General features: G+C 37.3%; 1 protein-coding gene across 12 annotated transcripts in view; it reads left to right on the top strand.

Moving 5' to 3' along the window:
• LRRC7 (leucine rich repeat containing 7) overlaps positions 1-20828 on the top strand; it is a 622091-nt gene that overhangs the window by 538233 nt on the left and 63030 nt on the right. For 11 of the 12 annotated variants that reach the window (XM_027536916.1, XM_027536918.1, XM_027536924.1 and 8 more), the window contains one exon: positions 18224-18445. In XM_027536916.1, coding sequence (XP_027392717.1) covers positions 18224-18445 — 222 coding nt within the window. Of the gene's footprint in view, positions 1-18223; positions 18446-20828 lie in introns of those variants that run through there. The other variant, XR_003510334.1, reaches the window with a different exon arrangement.

Raw genomic sequence — 20828 nt, 5'->3', positions numbered from 1 at the left:
AATTCTAATATCCATTATTTCAAGTCTGTGAATCACTGCTAGAGGATGTCACAGTGAGGTAAATCTGCCCCACTCCTCGAACTCCGGGCAGTACTACTTTGAGCACTTGGAGGATTAGTTGAAACTTTTGTGGTGACTGAAAACAACAGTGCTCTCAGAAGGAGGGTTTGTATTTTAGTCGTCGTATCACGTCATTGTTTTTACTGCTTCAGTCTATCGAATTATATTGCAGTCACCTTGGGAAGAACTATGAGGTACCATATCAGGCATTGTGCTAAATACTTGAATGTATTTGTTCATCTTATCCTCACAGCAATCATATGAGGTAAGCACTATTATTTTTGTCCACTTTAATGAAAGAAGAAACTGAGTTTAGGCTTTCTCAGTTAGAGACTTGGAGTTTAGGTTAAGTTACTTGCCAAGATCACACACATGCATGCTCAGCCCTGTCCGACTCTTTGTGACCCGATGGATTATAGCTCAACAGGTTCCTCTGTCCATGAGATTTCCCCAGCAAGAACACTGGAGTGGGTTGCCATTTCCTACTCTAGCGGATCTTCCTGACCCAGGGATTGAACTCAGGTCTCCTGCATTGCAGAAGCATTCTTTAAAACAAATGAAACTTAAATTCTTTCCCTTCTTGTAAAAGAAAACCAAGAAACTTTAAAATTTCAGTGATATTAAATCTGAAAGTTTTTAATGTGTAAAGACTAGACATTCAAATCTCTTGCAACATTAGTGACTCTGCCCTCTTTCAAGTGTCTTTTGTTCTAAGTGCATAATGACTTGGCAGTTAGAGTAATAAAGGTGGGTTTCAAGGTCAACATCAGGATGAACATAATTGAAGAAAAAGGTATAAAAATGCAGCTAATTAAGTCTTGGCTCACAGATGAGTTCTGTTGAGCTTGCCCATGGTTTTTCCACATCTACAATGCCTGCTCAACCATTCAGAGCTTCAAGATTTCCAGTTGTTCATCATCTCTGAGGCATGCCCAGAAACTCGTTAGAAGAAACTAAAAGAAATTTGAAAGAAATTATGTGGGGTTTAGGTTTCCCTTGTGGCTCAGCTGGTAAAGAATCAGCCTGCAGTGTGAGACCTGAGTTCAACCCCTGGGTTGGGAAGATACCCTGGAAAAGGGAAAGGCTATCCACTCCAGTATTCTGGCCTGGAGAATTCCATGGACTGTATAGTCCGTGGAGTCGCAAAGAGTCGGACACGACTGAGCCACTTTCACTTTCACTTATGTGAGGTTTGGTTATTTTTGTGTTCTTTTAATCTTTTCTTTCACAGACCCCCAAATCAGAATTTTTGCTTTTCAGATCGTATAATGTATTAATATTAAAATTTATTTAATTTATTAATATTCACTCCTTATTATAATCGTGCCATTTGCATATTTCTTAGTATAATGCATTTTACTTAGTATAATGTATGTTTCTTTATATACTTATTTAGAAAATGTCTAAAATATATTTTGAAAATCTTAAATTGTTTTGCTATTGAATACCATGCAGCCACACCATTGTCTGTGTTTAAAGCAACTGAATCAAATTACCACTGGGATTAATTTTTCACTTGGTAATGAAAATCTGTCTGTTGTAGAATTTTTCACAGGGTAAGAATAGATTTATGTCATTTTTTAAATGAGAAGTAGTTGTTTAAAAAAAATCAACTTCACTCATACATTTAGTGATTTAAATAAAATCATTTTATTGCTGTGCTATAAAAAATCTTGGGGCTTCCCTAGTAGATCAGATGGTAAAGCATCTGTCTCCTATAATGCAGGAGACCTGGGTTCAATCCCTGGGTTGGGAAGATACCCTGAAGAAAGAAATGGCAACCCGCTGGTATCCTTGCCTGGAAAATTCCATGGACAGAGGAGCCTGGTAGTCTATCATCCATGGGGTTGCAAACAGTTGGACATGACTGAGTGAAACACACACATACATACACACACACATAAAAAATCTTAATCTTTAAAGTTGTAGTCATTGAAAAGTAATTTTCTCCAAAACTTTTGCCTTTAAAAGCAAATATTGCTATCAGTAGTCTATATAAATATAGAACTGAAATAAATGCAACTACAGTTCTTGGCTTTTGCAGTTTAACTGAGAGTGGGCAGTGCTGCTGTTGGAATCCTTTATATCAAAGGCAGGGGACAGGAAGTGGGGTAGGGGTGGAGGGTGGATGTAGCTCACTTAAATAGAAATAAAGTCTGGAGTAGATAAGAAAGAGAAATGAAGATTTAAATATTGGAAAACATAGGGATGGCAGTAAGTAGAATAAATTTTGAGGCTATAAGAGAGCAAGACAGATGTGGATGAAGCAGATAGGAAAATCAACTGAGTAAACCTTACATATGAGAGATAGGAGACAGGGAAATAGAAATGCTTCCTATTTCCATCACAAACATAAGAGTCAAGAATATCTGTTCTAGTTTAAAGTAAAATTGAAATTTAAAAAATTCTGAAACTTTAGTGAATTTCAATGCTATAGCTAAACTCTCCTTTTGTACAGAAAGAAATATGTCAAGTAGTGTAAGTTTTGCCTGAGGATTTGTATTGTTTCCCTCCTAAAGCAATACACATTATTAACTGTGAAGAATACCCAGGAGTAATGTCTTGGCTTCATCAGTTCATAAGCAAATGAAAACAATATTCTCTATTATTGTGAGTAATGCCAAGCACAATTCTGGCTTCCTCTTTTCTGATTCTTTCCCAAGCCTCATTTTTCTCCTCTGATAGCAAATTTTGCACTGGTTGGAGTACATTTTTCTTCTGGTAGACTCAGTCATCACAGAAACTCAACAACAGATTGGAATTATTTTATAGAGTCATTTTCAGCCCCAAACATTTGTATAAAGTCGGAAAGGAGATCTTTTGGAGTCAGTTGGTAGGTTAAGGTTCTCCTTGCTTCCTTCAACCATCCTCTTCTCGTCACTCCTACTCATGTTGGTGTCACTTCTACTGAGGTTTCTGGACTTCTAGAAAAAATAGCAGTTGAATACTTTTGCTGTCAGTAAGCTCTGCCACCAAAATGAGAAGAGAGTCAGTGAAAGGGTAGATTGATGATGAAGTCATACAATTACAGATTTCTTTAATTATTAAAACCAAATAAAAAAAATTTAGACCTATCTGTTGTCCCCAGAGTAACATTTCATACACAGATATATTCAGAATTTTTCTCTTGACCAAAAGCCACTTTTTCGCAGGAGCTAAGTTTAAAAAGGAAAGTGGAACCATGGGAAAATACCAAATGTGTCCGAATGAAAAAGAACCTCTATTCCTAACAGAACTTTGAATATGGCTCTCTAGATCTATGGTGACACAACTCTACTTTTCTTGGAGTTTGGGTTTTCAGAAATAATCTAGAACTGAATATCTGTGTGAATAGTATGTATTCACGTCTTAATTTCACACGTCAGTTAAAAAAGGTGTTTTAAGCAACAGTTCCAAACACATCAGTTGCCTGAAGGGCTGTCATAATTATCACAGATTAGGAAGGGTTAAGAACAGAAGTTGGAGAAGGCAATGGCACCCCACTCCAGTATTCTCGCCTGGAAAATCCCATGGACAGAGGAGCCTAGTAGGCTGCAGTCTATGGGGTCGCTAAGAGTCAGGCACAAGTGAGCGACTTCACTTTCACTTTTCACTTGCATGCATTGGAGAAGGAAATGGCAACCCACTCCAGTGTTCTTGCCTGGAGAATCCCAGGGACAGAGGAGCCTAGTGGGCTGACATCTATGGGGTCACACAGAGTCAGACATGACTGAGGCGACGCAGCAGCAGCAGCGGCAGCAAAAATAGAAGTAAGTAGGTAAAAATTATATCTTATGAGACTTTTGTGGTTAAGGATCAACTATTGATGAAATTTTTAGGCATCCATCAAACACCAGACGGCTCAGTGGAAATGTAGAAAAGGCAGATTTGATCCCTGGGTCGGAATGATCCCCTGGAGGAGAAAAATGACAACCCACTCCAGTATTCTTGCCAGGAAAATACCATGGAGCAAGGAGCCTGGTGGGCCATAGTCCATGGGGTTGCAGAGAGTTGGACATGCCTGAGTGACTGAGCATACATCAAACACCTATTGAGAGCTCGTTGAAATTCTTGAGGCTTATATTTAGTGACTATTTGTTAAGAAATATCCACTAATTTCCCCTCCCTAACAAATGTATGCTTCTGTCTCTATTAGACTAGCCTCAGCATGATCTTTATGGAATAAATATATTATTGTTCTAGAATAGGATAAAAATGCACTGTTTAAAGTTCTACAAATTAAAATATGTCAAATAATCCAAAGAATGATTATAAGAATTATAAACTAAGGGTTCAAATTTAGCCTTGAGAATTTTAAACTGCACTTCTTTCAGGCTACCAGGATCAGAACTATTATTCAGATGAACTGAATGTACCCTTTTAAAAAAAGGTCATTAATTATCATGTTACCTGTTCTAGTGAGTCTATGCAGCCATGCCTTTTGCTATACTAGAGGAGTAAGAATGAATATATCCAGTTAGATTCAAATCTCCCTATAATTGGTAATTATTTATGTGAGAGAGAAAAGGCTGAAAATATATAAAGACTTCCTTGCTAAATGAGAATTAATTGCCAAAGCAAGAGTACATGGCTGGTAGGAAGTCAAAATTTCCATGAAAATGGGATCCTTCAAAGGCAGTTCCATACACTTAGTAGCTGAATCAGGAAGAAAAGTTTGAAGAAATCAATGAAATAATATCCTCTATTTAATGATCCATTTCCAATACTTCTTTTGTAAATCTGAACAGTCAGGATGATGTATTTTAATCAGTTGACTTTAGTATTATTTCAGTCATAGGTATATTTAAAACCTATTCTACTTCTATTATGCAATTAAATTTGTTCTCAAAAATAATGCACAGAGGAAGTTGTAGAAATGTCAATGGAAAATTTCTTGTCTAACTTACAGGAACAGTGACAGGTGAATAAAGTATTGTTAGTTCCACAGTTGTTTTTGTATTAGACTTTTCTTACTTAATACAGCATTAATTCTTTAACTTGTAAAGCATATTACTTTATCTCCTAATGCCAGTGCAAAAAATATAGCTGTATCCAATAGTAAGGGACATCACTGTCATAAAATCTGGAGATTGTTCTCATCCAGACTGATTCTAAATTATTTCCCTAATAAAAGTGAAAGCCCAAAGAGTGTCTATCAAATGGTTCTTAAATGAGAGGTAAAAAAAATTTGTCACAGATTAAAGCAATAGAAACAGTGGCAGATTAAACTACTTATTTCATCAGTTCATAACATTTGTTCCTTAAAACAAACAAATAGTTGACTTCAGAAAATGGAGATAACAATATTTATACTATCTTCATTTCCGAAGAAATTTAAGAGCAAAAAGAAAATGTGAATTTGATCCATTGTAATGAAAATGTCTGTGACTGAATATGTAGTTTGAAGGCCTAAACAATATGAATACCGGCAGATGACTAAGGATTGCTGCCAAATAGAGACTATCAAAGTGATAAGATTCCATTTCGTGTCATTTGATTTTTATATGATTACTCCACTACCTATCAGTACAGTTCAGTCATTTAGTCATGTCCAACTCTTTGAGACCCCATGGACTGCAGCACACCAGGCCTCCCTGTCCATCACCAACTCCCAGAGTTTACTAAAACTTATGTCCATTGAGTCGGTGATGCAATCCAACCATCTCATCCTCTGTTGTCCCCTTCTCTCGCCTTCAATCTTTACCAGTATCAGGGTCTTTTCAAATGAGTCAGCTCTTTGCCATCAGGTGGCCAAAGTATTGGAGTTTCAGCTTCAACATCAGTCCTTCCAATGAATATTCAGGGCTGATTTCCTTTAGGATGGACTGGCTGGATCTCCTTGCAGTCCAAGGGACTCTCAAGAGTCTTCAACACCACAGTTCAAAAGCATCAATTCTTCAGCACTCAGCTTTCTTTATGTTCCAACTCTCTCATCCACACATGACTACTGGAAAAACCATAGCCTTGACTAGACAGACTTTTGTTGGCAAAGTAATGTCTGCTTTTTATATGCTGTCTAGATTGTTCATAACCTTCCTTCCAAGGAGTAAGCGTCTTTTAATTTCATGGCTGCAGTCACCATCTGCAGTGATTTTAGAGCCCCAAAAAATAAAGTTTGCCACTGTTTGCACTGTTTCTCCACCTATTTGATATGAAGTGATGGGACCGGATACCATGATCTTAGTTTTCTGAATGTTGAGCTTTAAGCCAACTTTTTCACTCTCCTCTTTCACTTTCATCAAGAGGCTCTTCAGTTGTTCTTCACTTTCTGCCATAAGGGTAGTGTCATCTGCATATCTGAGGTTATTGATATTTCTCCCAGCAGTCTTGATTCCAACTTGTGCTTCATCCAGCCCAGTGTTTCCCATGATGTACTCTGCATATAAGTTAAATAAGCAGGTTAAACAAGGCTGACAGTATATAGCCTTGATGTACTCCTTTTCCTATTTGGAACCAGTCTGTTGGTCCATGTCCAGATCTAACTGTTGCTTCCTGACCTTCATACAGGTTTCTCAAGAGGCAGGTCAGGTGGTCTGGTATTCCCATCTCTTGAAGAATTTCCCACAGTTTATTGTGATCCACACAGTCAAAGGCTTTGGCATACTCAATAAAGCAGAAGTAGATGTTTTCCTGGAACCCTCTTGCTTTTTCGATGATCCAGTGGATGTTGGCAATTTGATCTCTGGTTCCTCTGCCTTTTCTAAAACCAGCTTGAACTTGTGGAAGTTCACAGTTCATGTATTGCTGAAGCCTGGCTTGGAGAATTTTGAGCATTACTTTACTAGCATGTGAGATGAGTACAATTGTGCGATAGTTTGAGCATTCTTTGGCATTGCTTTTCTTTGGGACTGGAATGAAAACTGACCTTTTCCAGTCCTGTGGCCACTGCTGAGTTTTCCAAATTTGATGAGTTTTCCAAATTGAGTGCAGCACTTTTGCAACATCATCTTTTAGGATTTGAAATAGCTCAGCTGGAATTCCATCACCTCCACTAGCTTTGTTCGTAGTGATGCTTCCTAAGGTTCACTTGACTTCGCACTTTAGGATGTCAAACTCTAAGTGAGTGATCACACCATTGTGGTTATTGGGTCATTAAGATCTTTTTGTACAGTTCTTCTGTGTATTCTTGCCACCTCTTCTTAATATCTTGTTTCTGTTAGGTCCATTCTGTTAGGTCCACCACCTATAGGTTTCTAAACATCTTAAGGGTGAAATAAATGATTATCAAACTTTTATTGTTATTGCTAACATCTTCCTGTTCATTCAGTTCAGTTCAGTTCAGTCGCTCAGTCATATCCAACTCTTTGTGACCCCATGAATTGCAGCACGCCAGGCCTCCCTGTCCATCACCAACTCCTGGAGTTCACCCAAACTCATGTCCATGGAGTCGGTGACGCCATCCAGCCATCTCATCCTCTGTCCTCCCCTTCTCCTCCTGCCCCCAATCCCTCCCAGCATCAGAGTCTTTTCCAATGAGTCAGCTCTTCACATGAGGTGGCAAAAGTATTGGAGTTTCTGCTTCAGCCTCAGTCCTTTCAAAGAACACCCAAGACTGATCTCCTTCAGGATGGACTGGTTGGATCTCCTTGCAGTCCAAGGGACTCTCAAGAGTCTTCTCCAACACCACAGTTCAAAAGCATCAATTCTTCAGCGCTCAGCCTTCTTCACAGTCCAACTCTCACATCCATACATGACCACTGGAAAAACCATAGCCTTGACTAGACGGACCTTTGTTGGCAAAGTAATGTCTCTGCTTTTGAATATGCTATCTAGGATGGTCATAACTTTCCTTCCAAGGAGTAAGTGTCTTTTAATTTCATGGCTGCAGTCACCATCTGCAGTGATTTTGGAGCCCAGAAAAATAAAGTCTGACACTGTTTCCACTGTTTCCCCATCTATTTCCCATGAAGTGATGGGACCAGATGCCATGATTTTAGATTCCTGAATGTTGAGCTTTAAGCCAACTTTTTCACTCTCCACTTTCACTTTCATCAAGAGGCTTTTTAGTTCCTCTTCACTTTCTGCCGTAAGAGTGGTGTCATCTGCATATCCGAGGTTATTGATATTTCTCCTGACAATCTTGATTCCAGCTTGTTCTTCTTCCAGGCCAGCATTTCTCATGATGTACTCTGCATATAAGTTAAATAAGCAGGGTGACAATACACAGCTTTAACGTACTCCTTTTCCTATTTGGATCCAGTCTGTTATTCCATGTCCAGTTCTAACTGTTGCTTCCTGACCTGCATATAGGTTTCTCAAGATCAGGCATGTAAAATTCAACATCATCATAGAACAAATTGTCGGTGGAAAGTGTTGACTTAGCTCTAATTTCATCACTTTTACTATCATGGATCCTCTTTTTTTTCCACTGTGGTTAATAATTTTCAATTACAGAGCTGTGTTTTGTAAGTTGACCTTTAATCATAGAAGAATATGCTTATAGAGATTCAATAAGCCACAAATGACTGCCTGCCCATATCAGTCAGCTGCCATCCTAAGGCTTGTGAACTGAAAGGAAAGGCCCTATTGCCTCTCCTTTGAAGTACTGGAGTATACCACCAGTATTTGAGTCTAAAAATTTAAGATCAGCAAATTTTAATCCTCCACGTAATACTGCATTGTGTCAGCAGAATGCACTGTTACCATGTCCTGGGGGCAAGAGAAACAACCTCCTGCCACCTCTCTTTCAACCTTCAGGGCTCCCTTCCATGACTTTATACAAGTTTGTCCTCTAACGCCCAAATGGGAGAACTTAGATTTTTGACATCAAAATTACCCCTAGCTGTACACAAATAAATTAAGAAGACAGTTTGGTTATCATAATCATGAAATAGTATCTACTGTATATATTAAGCATGGTACTAAGGTGCTTGACATAAATGTACTCATCTTCACAATAACCTTATTCTGCTTCCTTTGATATGATCACATGATTTTTCTTCTGTAGCCATTAATATAATGCACTGGTTGATTTTCAAATATTGAGTGAGCTTTTTATTATTCAAATAAACTCCAGTTAGTCATGATGTTTAATTCTTTCTATATATTGCTGAATTCTATTTTGTCATTGTTTTGTTATGGATTTTTTGCATCTGTATTCTAAAAGATATTGATCTATAGTTTTCTTTTTCTTTCTTCCTTTCTTTTTTCTTCCTGCTTTTTGTTTGTTGTACTGTCGTTTTGTGGTTTTGTTCATAAAATGGGAAGCTTTTACTCCTCTTCTATTATCTGGAAATTAATGCATAGAATTACTGTTAACTCTTATTTAAACATTTGATAGAATAAATAAGATTCATCACATAACATTATCCAGTATAACGATCTGGGCCTAGAGAATTTTTTACTGGGAATTTTTAAATTACCGATGCTAACCTTGATTGTTTCAGGGCTATTCAAATTATCTAATCCATATTGTGTGAGTTATGGTAGTTCGTTTTTTTTAAGAAAGTGGAATGATCCTAAGGGATGAGATGGGGAGGGAGGTGGAATGGAGGTTCAGGATGGGGAACACATGTCCACCTATGGCTGATTCATGTGAACGTAAGGCAAAAACCACCACAACATTGTAAAGAATTAGCCTCCAATTAAAAAAATTTTTTAAGTGTAGACATTTTAAAAAAAAGAAAGTGGCCCATTTCAAATTTTTTGTCGAGTTATTAGTAGTGTTACCATATTATCCTCGTGAAATCTGCAGTCTGTAGTGATATCCCCTTTTTCTTGATTTTGATAATTTGTCTTTTTTTTTTCTTTTTCAGTCTTGCTAGATGTATGTCGATTTTATTGATCTTTTAAAAACAGCTATTTATTTTATTTTGTAGTTAATTTTAAGTTCCATTAATTTCTACACTTTTAATATTTCCTTCTGCTGGCTATTTTTCTAAGCTATTGAGGTAGTATCTCAATTATGGACTTAAGGTGTTTTCTTTTCTAGTATATGCACTTTAGCTTTGTTTTATGAATTTTCATTTACATTCAGTTCAATATTTTATTTCCCCTGAGACTTCTTCTTTGATCCATGAGTTATTTAGAACTACATTTTTAGTTCCCAAGTGTTTAAATATTTTCTTTTTATCTTTCTATCATTCATTCCTAGTTTGATTTATTGTGATTGGAGAAAATATTTTGTGTAATTTCAGCTCTTTTAAATTTGTTGCAATTTGTTTTCCAAATCAGGATATAGTCTATCTCAGTGAATATACTGTGGGAACTTGAAAAAAATGTGTATCGTGCTCCTATCAGCTAGAATGTTCTATAAGTGATGATTAGATCTGGTTGGTTGATGTATTGTTGAATTTTTCTTTTTCTTCATAATTTTCAGTCTAGTTCTTCTATCAATTGTTGAGAGGAGCATGTTGAAATCTCCAACTGTAGCAGTCAGTTCAGTTCAGTCACTCAGTCATGTCCGACTCTTTGCAGCCCCATGAACTGCAGCACACCAGGCCTCCCTGTCCATCACCAACTCCTGGAGTTTACCCAAACTCATGTCCACTGAGTCGGTGATGCCATCCAAACCTCTCATCCTCTGTCATCCCCTTCTCTTCTTGCCCTCAATCTTTCCCAGCACCAGGGTCTTTCCAAATAAGTCAGCTCTTCGCATCAGGTGGCCAAAGTATTGGAGTTTCAGCTTCAACATCAGTCCTTCCAGTGAATACCCAGGACTGATCTCCTTTAGGATGGACTGGTTGGATCTCCTTGCAGTCCAGGGGACTCTCAAGAGTCTTCTCCAACACCACAGTTCAAAGGCATCAATTCTTCGGTGCTCAGCTTTCTTCACAGTCCAACTCTCACATCCATACATGACCACTGGAAAAACCATAGCCTTGACTAGACGGACCTTTGTTGGCAAAGTAATGTCTCTGCTTTTCCATATACTATCTAGGTTGGTCATAACTTTTCTTCCAAGGAGTAAGTGTCTTTTAATTTCATAGCTGCAGTCACCATCTGCAGTGATTTTGGAGCCCCCCAAAATAAAGTCTGACACTGTTTCCACTGTTTCCCCATCAGTTTGCCATTAAGTGATGGGACCAGATGCCATGATCTTCATTTTATGAATGTTGAGTTTTAAGCCAACTTTTTCACTCTCCTCTTTCACGTTCATCAAGAGGCTTTTTAGTTCCTCTTCACTTTCTGCCATAAGGGTGGTGTCATCTGCATATCTGAGGTTATTGATATTTCTCCCGGCAATTTTGATTCCAGCTTGTGCTTCTTCCAGCCCAGCATTTCTCATGATGTACTCTGCATAGAAGTTAAATAAGCATGGTGACAATATACAGCCTTGACGTACTCCTTTTCCTATTTGGAACCAGTCTGTTGTTCCATGTCCAGTTCTAACTGTTGCTTCCTGAGCTGCATACAAATTTCTCAAGAGGCAGGTCAGGTGGTCTGGTATTCCCATCTCTTTCAGATAATACCATAATTTTACTTCATCATCAAACATAATTTTGAAAATTCAAGAAGAGAAAGAAAGCTCATTTTATTTACCCATATATTTGCTTGTCATGTTCTTTCTCCTTTCCTAATGTTCCAGGTTTCTTCTTTCATAATTTTTTTGTTTAGAAAATTCCTTTAACCATTTTTAGGATAAATCTAGTGGTGACAAATTCTCATTTTCCTCATCTGAGAATATTTCAGTTTTTCTTTGATTGCTGAAGAATATTTTTCAAGAGTATAGGATGTTGAGTTGACAGTTCTTTTTCTTCAGTACTTGAAAAATATTGTGGCACTTTCTTCTGTCCTTCATGGTCTTTGATGAGATATCCAGTGTAATTCAAATTGTTTTTCCTCTATGGGTAAGAATGTCATGTTTCTCAAGCTGCTTTTGAGATATTTTTCTTTCTCTTTAGTTTTCAGAAGCTTAATTATGATGTGAATGTGCATTGATTTCTTTGTGTTTACCCTGTATGGGATTTCTCTTAAATCTATAGGACTATCTGCTTCTTAAATCTATAAGACTTTCCTTTTGTCAAATTTCAGAATTGTTCTGCCATTATTTCTTTTAATTTTTCAGCCTGACTTCTTTCTCATCTGTTTTGACAATATTACTGTTGGAACCTTTGATTGAGTCTCTGGGACTCTGTTCATTTTTTTTTCTTAGTGTGTTTTCTCTTTGTTACAGACTGGATAATTTCTACCATCCTTTCAGTTTTTTTTTTTTTTTTTCTCTTTGTTCTCTACATTATGATGTTAAGCCCATACACAGAGCTTTTCAGTTATTATATTTTCTAACTGTAAAATTTCCATGTGTTTCTTCTTTACATTTTCTGTTTCTTAACTAAGACATTATATTTCTTTGGTGGGTTTCTGTTCTTTTATTTCTTTCAAGCATGTATGTAATTAATCACTGAAGCATTCTTATTGTTGTCATAAAAATCTTTTCAGTTAGTTCTAATTTCTGTCATCTCAGTGTTAGTATCTATTGTTGGTGTTGGTTTTTTTTTTTTCATTGTTTGAGATCTTCCTTGTTCTTGGTATGGTTAAAACCTAGACATTTTCATACTATGTTACCAAACTCTGAATTATATTTAAATCATCTGTTGCAGCTGGTCTTTTCTGACACCACTCCTGTTGCCTGGTTTTGGCCAAGTTGGGGCACAAGTCCAATTTTTTCATTTAGAATCCAGTGACACCTGAGGCAAAGTCTCCTCATTTTTGTTACAGGATTGAAGTTCCATCTCCCAGAAGGTCTCCACTGATACCTAAGTGAGAGTAGCCTCATTGTACTTAAGTGATGGAGAAAATCCTGACTGTGCACTGAGACCTCTCTAACCACCCTAATGTGAAGGTAGAGAAGTGCCTCATTGCTGCTGGGTTGGGGTGTGAGTCCATGCTCCTTGTGTGGTCTCCACTGACACCATTGGGTGGCAAGTGGCTCACTACTGGCCAGTGGGGATGCACGCACTGACACCTCACTCGGCCTTCTCTGACACCACCCCAGCAGAAGTGTTGTGTCTTGTTAAATCCTTATGAGGGTAGATATCTCCTCTTCCCACTTGGTCTTTGCTGGCATTGTCATGGTGGGACCACAGTCCTTTCCATGGTGTTTGGCTATAATAGAGCAATTGTTATCTAAAAGTTTTCTGTCTTGCTAAGCTGCCCTTTTTCCTTTGTCCTATGGCTAGAAAAAATAGGCTTTGGTTGGGGCTTTCCTCATCTATACTGGTTGGCATTTTGGGGATGTCCACTTTTTCAAGTTCTAGTCCGGGATATATGACAAAAAAATAAAGCCTGAGAAATTTACTACCATGTTGTTACTTGGTCCTTTGCCTCTTCAGTCTATGTTCCAGAGTTTTCCTATATTTGTTTATTTATAATGTCCAGTGTTTTTCATTGTTCTTAATGGAGGGAATAAGGAAACGTATGTCTACTTCATCTACTTGAAGCAAAAATCCTACTGTCCTGATTTCTAACACTTAACCCTATGTGTAAAAAAAAAAAAGGTACTGCAGAGTATATGTTGTAGATTGTAACTGATAGAACTGTTTTGTTGTTGTACAAAATTATTGAAACCAACTCATTTAAATGAGTACTGCTGTTTCCTTTAAATCAGTTACTTAATTATTCCTTGTAGATGTTTCTGTGTTGCTGACATTGCTCCCAAATATCTTTATAACTCTTTTGAACTTAATTTTAGAAAATGAATTGTATCCATTTGAGTATTCTCAGTGGCATAAATTTTCATCCTTTGAGGCTGTGTTTAATTTTTGGAAGCAATTACAAGTGGTCCAAGAGCCAAGATGAGTAGTAAAACAGATAGCCAAATTGAGTAATACACTTGTCAGTCTTTTCTAAGAAAATAGTGTGAACCACAACTTGATGTAGTGAAAAAATATCCTCTATTTTATATCATACAAAACCCCCCAAACACTTCAAATTTCCACAGAATAACGAGCTGTGAGATAAATTGCATATGAACAGTGCCATTTGGTATCAAATCACATTTTTTTTCTGTGGCTTTGACATAAATATTTCCTTTGGATGTTTGGAGTTTTTCTCTGTAAACCTTGACAGTATGTTTTTGGGTCAACTTGAAAACATCATATTCCATACTATTCTCCTCAAATACATGTTATTCTGTTCAACCTCCCCTTGAAAGTTCAAAACAAATGTCAAATCTTCTCTATTTCTTTTTATCATTCAAAATGTGCAACTCAACCTTTATAGAAAACTTCATGTTCAAATTCTCCTTCAGTATGAGTCAATGTTCTCATAGCTAACCCTCTACTTGAACAAATCCAGTCTCTTGACATTTTCTACATTTTCATCAGTCCTTTCTACTTTTTCATGAGCATCCTTATTACTTTCTCAAGCCTCTGTGCCAGTCAGAAAAACTTCCTCTTTATAGTCCCTCCACACCACGATTGTTCCATTAGATGTCTTGTGTCATTTATGTTTGGTTAACTTCACATAAAATTAGTGTTAATTCTTTGCTTTCTATAGCTGTCATTACCCATCCCCATTTATTGCACCCTGTAGCCCCAGTAGAGGGTGAAAGAACTGCTGCTGATGTGAGCAGAATCATTTTACAGAATGTTCCTTCCATGCCCAATTTATGTTTTGCCAAGCCATCTGAGAACATAAGCATTATTATTTTACAATCATGAGAAGATTGCTAAATACACAGAGCATCCTCCTATTTGCTTAAGTATAAAGTTCTAAGTCACATACATAGGATCTAAAATTAGATAATAGACCTAATTCAAAAAGTAGAAATGGCTCTTTAGCAAATTAAAGGACTGCTAAAGAAATTTGATATACCCTTCCTCAACAACCTGATACTTTAGTTCCTTTTTGTGGTTCCTTTTCATTTCATAGTTCAACTATTGGAGGGAGAGAGACAATTTGGGGGAAAATGTTGTTGCACTATAATTTTGCATTTAAGAACATGCACTCTGATTGTCAGACAGCCTTGGTTCAAATCCTGGTCCAGCCAGTTTCCCAGTTGTGCAAATTACTTGGGACAGTTACTTAACCTCTCCAAGCCATAGTTTCCTCCTCAGTAAAATTAAATAATAACAGCTAATAATAATTAATCCCTTAATACTATTGTAAGGGTTAAAGGAGATAATATGTATAATGTAAGTTTTAGCACATTGTCTGGCACCTAGTGTTTGGATGATAGCCATTGTTAGAAGTTACAGTGCCAGTTATTAAAGATGTTAAGTATGATATGGTGCTTGCCCTCAAAGGCTTCAAATCAAAGCATAATTAAAGCTCAAACTTTCCAATCAGAAGGCTATAATATAATATGTTTTAAAACTATAGCATACAGTTTTTTACCCTTGAGTAGACCATTATCAGAATATTCTAATCAATGAAATTGTGGCTAAGCAATCATTATTGATTATCTTACGTGAATTATGCTCATGGGACTCGAGCTATGTTCTGGATCCCCTCTAAATTTTGGGGGGTATAAAAATTCTTTTCTTGTCTGTCACTTTCAATTAAACAGCCAGTCTTCCTCTTTCCCACTGGCTCAAGCACTAACTGAAGACCCATGAATACTACATCAATGGAGACAAGAAGCGGATATAAAGTCAATTGATTGTTTACTAGTCAAGCCAATCAGTCTTAGTCAGCCTATACCCCCAGCTCCTCTAAGGCCAGGAAACCATTTTCTCCAAATAACTCAGCAGGCCAGTGAGTTCATTCAGAGTACAGTAGCTCAAAACATGATACTGGGCTTATCATGGTTTTCCTCTCCTACCTAACAAGAGAACATGAAATTCCGTGGAGGTATGAGAGAATGGAATTTGCAAAAATGAAATACTTGACCAAAAGTGTGTTCAGTCTTCTAGAATGACTGAGAAAGTTGTGACATCTTTCATTTAGATTTCTGAGAAGGGACTAGATATATTAGAGAAATACACATTTGCCTATTATGAGTTTATCTTAGTTGTGCTTATGATGTCATGGTTTTGTGATCCCTGGTTACATTAGACAGTATTGGTATGATAACTGTTTTGATATTGTGCTGTGTTTGATGTTGTGCCTGAAACTTCTTTTTGCATCTTTTTCTCCAATTTCTCGTGACTGAAATATCTTTACTATTTTTGAATGTAAAAAAAAAATTGTACATGATAAGACAATCAGTTGGATACTTAAAATGTAATCAAATGATTTTTTACTTTGCCTTGCATATTGCCAAATAGTAATTTTTAATATTTTCTTAGCTGAAATACCTGTTGTTTGAAATCAAACAGCATGCCTTCCCTCTCCAAATGATTTTCCAATGATCACTGTCATCTCCTTATATCCCTTATGTAGTTCTTCTTTAAGAACTTTAATGAAGTCATCTTTTCCTTGAATACTTGTTAAATAAATTTTCCTTGTTCCTCCAATCTGACTTTTTCATAGTAATCAAAAATCTTGATTAGTCAGGAAAATTCACAAACTTTTATAACTAATGAATTCTTAGTTTTAAATTCTTACTTTTAAATTCCAAATTGCCTACCCTTAAAACATCAATAAGAAAGATAATGAATTCAGAAAGTAATCCCTCAGATCCTTTCATAATGAAGGTGTAGTACCAAGCACAACATTAAAATATAGTTTCAAAAGTATTAAGGATGAGCATTCATTTCCCAAGTTAGACCTCCACATTAAACCATACTTAATTTTAAAAGGCATGTTGTAGGGGACTTTGCTGATGGTCCAGTGGTTAGGACTCTGCCCTTCCATTGCAGGGGGCATGGGTTCGATTCCTGGTTGGGGAACTAAGGTCCCCACAAGATGCCTGGTACAGCCAAATCAATCAATCAGTCAATAAAAGGCATGTTCTGGTTATCAACTCACAAACAGAACTGCCTTCTTGGAAGGAAAGATGTCAAGTAGAATGACTCAAGAAACCCATGCTAGAGTGAAGGTGAGAAAATGGAGTGAACAAAAACTGGATTAGATATTGTTTCATGTAAAGATTGGAGACCAAACTTTCCCATGCCCTTTCTCCTCTAGCAACTACGCTTGTTAAAGTTGCTCAGTCTCCCAACTCTTTGCGACCCCAAGGCCTATACAGGCCTTGGTATTCTCCAGGCCAGAATACTGGAGTGGGTAGCCATTCCTATCTCCAGGGGACCTTCCCAACCCAGGGATCGAAACAGGACTCCCGCATTTTTCAGGCAGATTCTTTACCAGCTAAGCTACCAGGGAAGCCCAAGAATACTGGAGTAGGTAACCTATCCCTTCTCCAGTGGATCTTTCCAACCCAGGAATCGAACTGGGGTCTCTTGAATTGCAGGTGGATTCTTTACCAGCTGAGCTACCAGGGAAGCAACCACACATGGATTGATAAATGATCGCTATTGCTTTAAATGGGGTACTGATGAATCTCTGAAAGCTCATGTCAAGATCTGCATGCAGAGCTCATTTTAAAGACCTTTGCATAACTGGGCTTCCCCCGTGGCTCAGCTGGTAAAGAATCCGCCTGCAATGCGAGAGACCTTGGTTCAGTCCCTGGGTTGGGAAGATCCCCTGGAGAAGAAAACAGCTACCCACTCCAGTATTCTGGCCTGGAGAATTCCATGGACTATTTGGTCCATGGGCTCACAAAGAATCGACAGGACTGAGCGACTTTCACTTCACTTGCACAACTAGTGCCTCTACAGGCTAGACACAAGAAATCCACGTGATTAATTTTAATGGAATTTAAAGATTCCCAAAAAAGTATTCTTGTTTTAATAATAGAAAAAATTAATAAATATCGATTATACTCACCAAAACAAGCTTCCTATACATATGTGTGGCATAAAGACAAATATGGAATTCAATTCTTTTGCTTCAGAATTAGGAATTAGTTTCTATCATTTCCCCCAGTGTTTCACATATTACATTTCTCTCCCTGCCATTATTCAAAATGAAATGCCAGATGGTTCACCTCTTTATTTTTTAAGTTGTGACTTTTTCTTCTTGAAATTTTTCAGACTGAACTTTGTTCCCTTAAAATGGGGGTTAAAATCACCTTTGATAAGCCATCAGATGACTACGAATGTATTTAATGTGACCTTGCTCTGATATTAACATTTTCACAGACCACAGAAGGCAGACCCTTACTGGTTTTTCATTATCCTTTCCTGCCATGGCTGAAAGCCCAAATGATGCCACTTTACTGACTCTGTGCTCTTTTTTCCCCCCTACTTTAATGACATCCTTTCAACACCACAAATCTTCTGACAGATTATCTTCTCCACAGGCAGGCAGCCACATCCAGACCTTGATGGGCTCCCAAAGCCTTCAGCATCGTAGTCGGGAGCAGCAGCCGTACGAGGGAAATGTCAACAAAGTGACCATCCAGCAATTTCAGTCGCCATTGCCCATTCAGATCCCCTCTTCACAGGCCACTCGGGGACCTCAGCCCGGACGGTGCTTAATTCAAACTAAAGGGCAAAGGAGTATGGATGGATATCCAGAGCAGGTGAGAGGACTTCTTATAACTGATGAATTTCTAGGAAATGTTTGGGAAAGTCCCAGCAGTCCGTGGTTTGCCTTTCCTCATTAATGTAGCTTGAGACATGTTCATGCGTCACCATGTTAAATGGATTGAAGCCCTCTTTGTAGCGATTTTACTGTCATTTTCAGTGGTTAAGATCTACAACATATAGTAATTGATGGTTGGTTAAAATGCCCATTTCACATAGAGAAAAATTGATGAATTGGGATAGTTTTTCTGGTTTATCCTGCACCTTCTTCTACCTACTCTCAACTCTGATTTAGCTTTTCAGCACAGCTTTTGAATGTTACAAAGTGCTTCAGTGAATTAGGTGTATTAACCAAGGCTTTGGTGAAATTAACAGTGTATAAAGTAAACTGTATATTCCCTTCTATTTATGGGAATTTTTTTTTTAGGTTTTGTCTTCTAATTGTTGAATAACACAGAGATAAATCTTTGCTATGATCAAAATGATAAAGCAGTTATGAGGGAAACATTCCCGAAATGCTCCAAAAGCTATTGATAAATACCATGTAGTTAAAAAAAAAAAAAAATTGCTGCTCTTCTGACCTACCTAAAATTAGGATTTGGTTTTCCATTGTAAAATCTTATTTTCTTCCTTGAACATTGAATAGGCTCTCATCTTTTGAGTCATATTAAGCTTAGAAAGTAAGACAAGAAGATCTTAATACTCTCAGAAAATTAATTTCCCTTATTTCATTCTGCAGATAATAAGGCAAAGCTCCTACTGACTTCACTAACCCCTTAATATGGTTTGTAAAGGTTTCACTTTATTATTGCTTACTCAAAGCTTCACAAATCACCCTTCTCATTTTCTAAACATATCAAATAAGATTATCTTCATTCTCCAGCTTTTTCCTTTATGCTATTAACAGTCATTTATTATTTGGATCCCAGCTGCTCTAGAAATCTCCTGTGTTTCCTAATACCCTTCTTGAACCTGAGATTATATATTAATCATTCTCAGAATCATGGGTTTTTTATGATAATTTTCTTCCTATCTTGCCTTGATCTAGGCCAAGTGTTAGATTTAAGGTAAAATAAAGCAGACAGATGTCTTTAATCAGGTAATGAGTTGAGGTTTTCTAATTCTCTAGAGATTTTTAAAAGTTAATAAAGTTTTAAATTATGCTTTACCACAGGCATCTTAGGTTAAAAATTGTTCATATCCTCTTCACTACAAATACTATAACTTCAATCTAATTCTCTGATTTAATTATTCCTGTTGTTAGCAGGCATAATTAATAAAATAAGTTATTACAAAAGTTCTTTCTCCCACAATCAGCACATTTAAATCCACTGAGATCAATGCCTTCTGTTTCACCTACTTTTAGTGATAGGGTTAGTATTGTTATTTGTTGTTTAATTGCTAAGTCCTGTCTGACTCTTTTGCGACCCCATGGACCACCAGGCTCCTTTGTCCATGGGGTTTTTCAGGCAAGAATACTGGAGTGGATTACCATCTCCTTCTCCAAGGGTTAGTATTAGCATGCAGTTATTCTGAACATTCTAAATTTAAAGGCCTTTTAGCGTTATTACTCCAAACATACATAAATTGTATAGCTTGACTTAATGAGAGGATTACTGTTTTAATTCACATAGTTATTAAATTTAAAACATCATAAAGAATGCATTTATAGTCATTGAAAGTGTTTTGCAGCTCTAAAAACATGAGATGTCTTTCAATTTGGGAGGTGAAAACTTAAACATTCAATGTTTACATTAAGGAAAGTACTTAAATGTAATTACTTTTTAAATTCCCAGGTTTTTTTCTGCCTTGGTTTCAGGCTGAAATGGTTTGGAATGCTGAGATAAAAACTTTGGAATGAACATGAGGAAGTCTAAGGAGACTTTAAACAAATAGTACTAGTCCCCAAACGATGCCCCCCCTTTCCCTGAGTTACAAATCCAGAGACAGTTTCTCAAAACATTTTTTATGATGCAGACTAATAATTATCCACTACCAGCAACCCACTCCAGTGTTCTTGCCTGGAGAATCCCATGGACGGAGAAGCCTGGTAGGCTGCAGTCCATGGGGTCGCACAGAGTCGGACACGACTGAAGTGACTTGGCAGCAGGAGCAGTGGCAGGCTGACACATAGTCATCCTGGCTCATTACAATGTGCATCTCTTCCCAACTCCACCTTTAGTGACATCACACTGGTAAATTGAAATTGTGAGGATAATTACACTAGGGAAATCAGCAAACACTACAAACCAGGGCCCTGACCTTCTCTCAGCCAGCTCTTAAACATTTTCCAGCACATCACCAACTACTACACTGTTTTTTTCATATCTGCCTTTTTCTAACCTCTCCACTTCTTCATTCAGCTCTACAAGGGGTCCC

Source organism: Bos indicus x Bos taurus, chromosome 3 (assembly GCF_003369695.1).
Source record: "Bos indicus x Bos taurus breed Angus x Brahman F1 hybrid chromosome 3, Bos_hybrid_MaternalHap_v2.0, whole genome shotgun sequence".
Lineage (NCBI taxonomy): Eukaryota > Metazoa > Chordata > Mammalia > Artiodactyla > Bovidae > Bos > Bos indicus x Bos taurus.
This window is presented reverse-complemented; position numbering and strand designations above follow the sequence as displayed.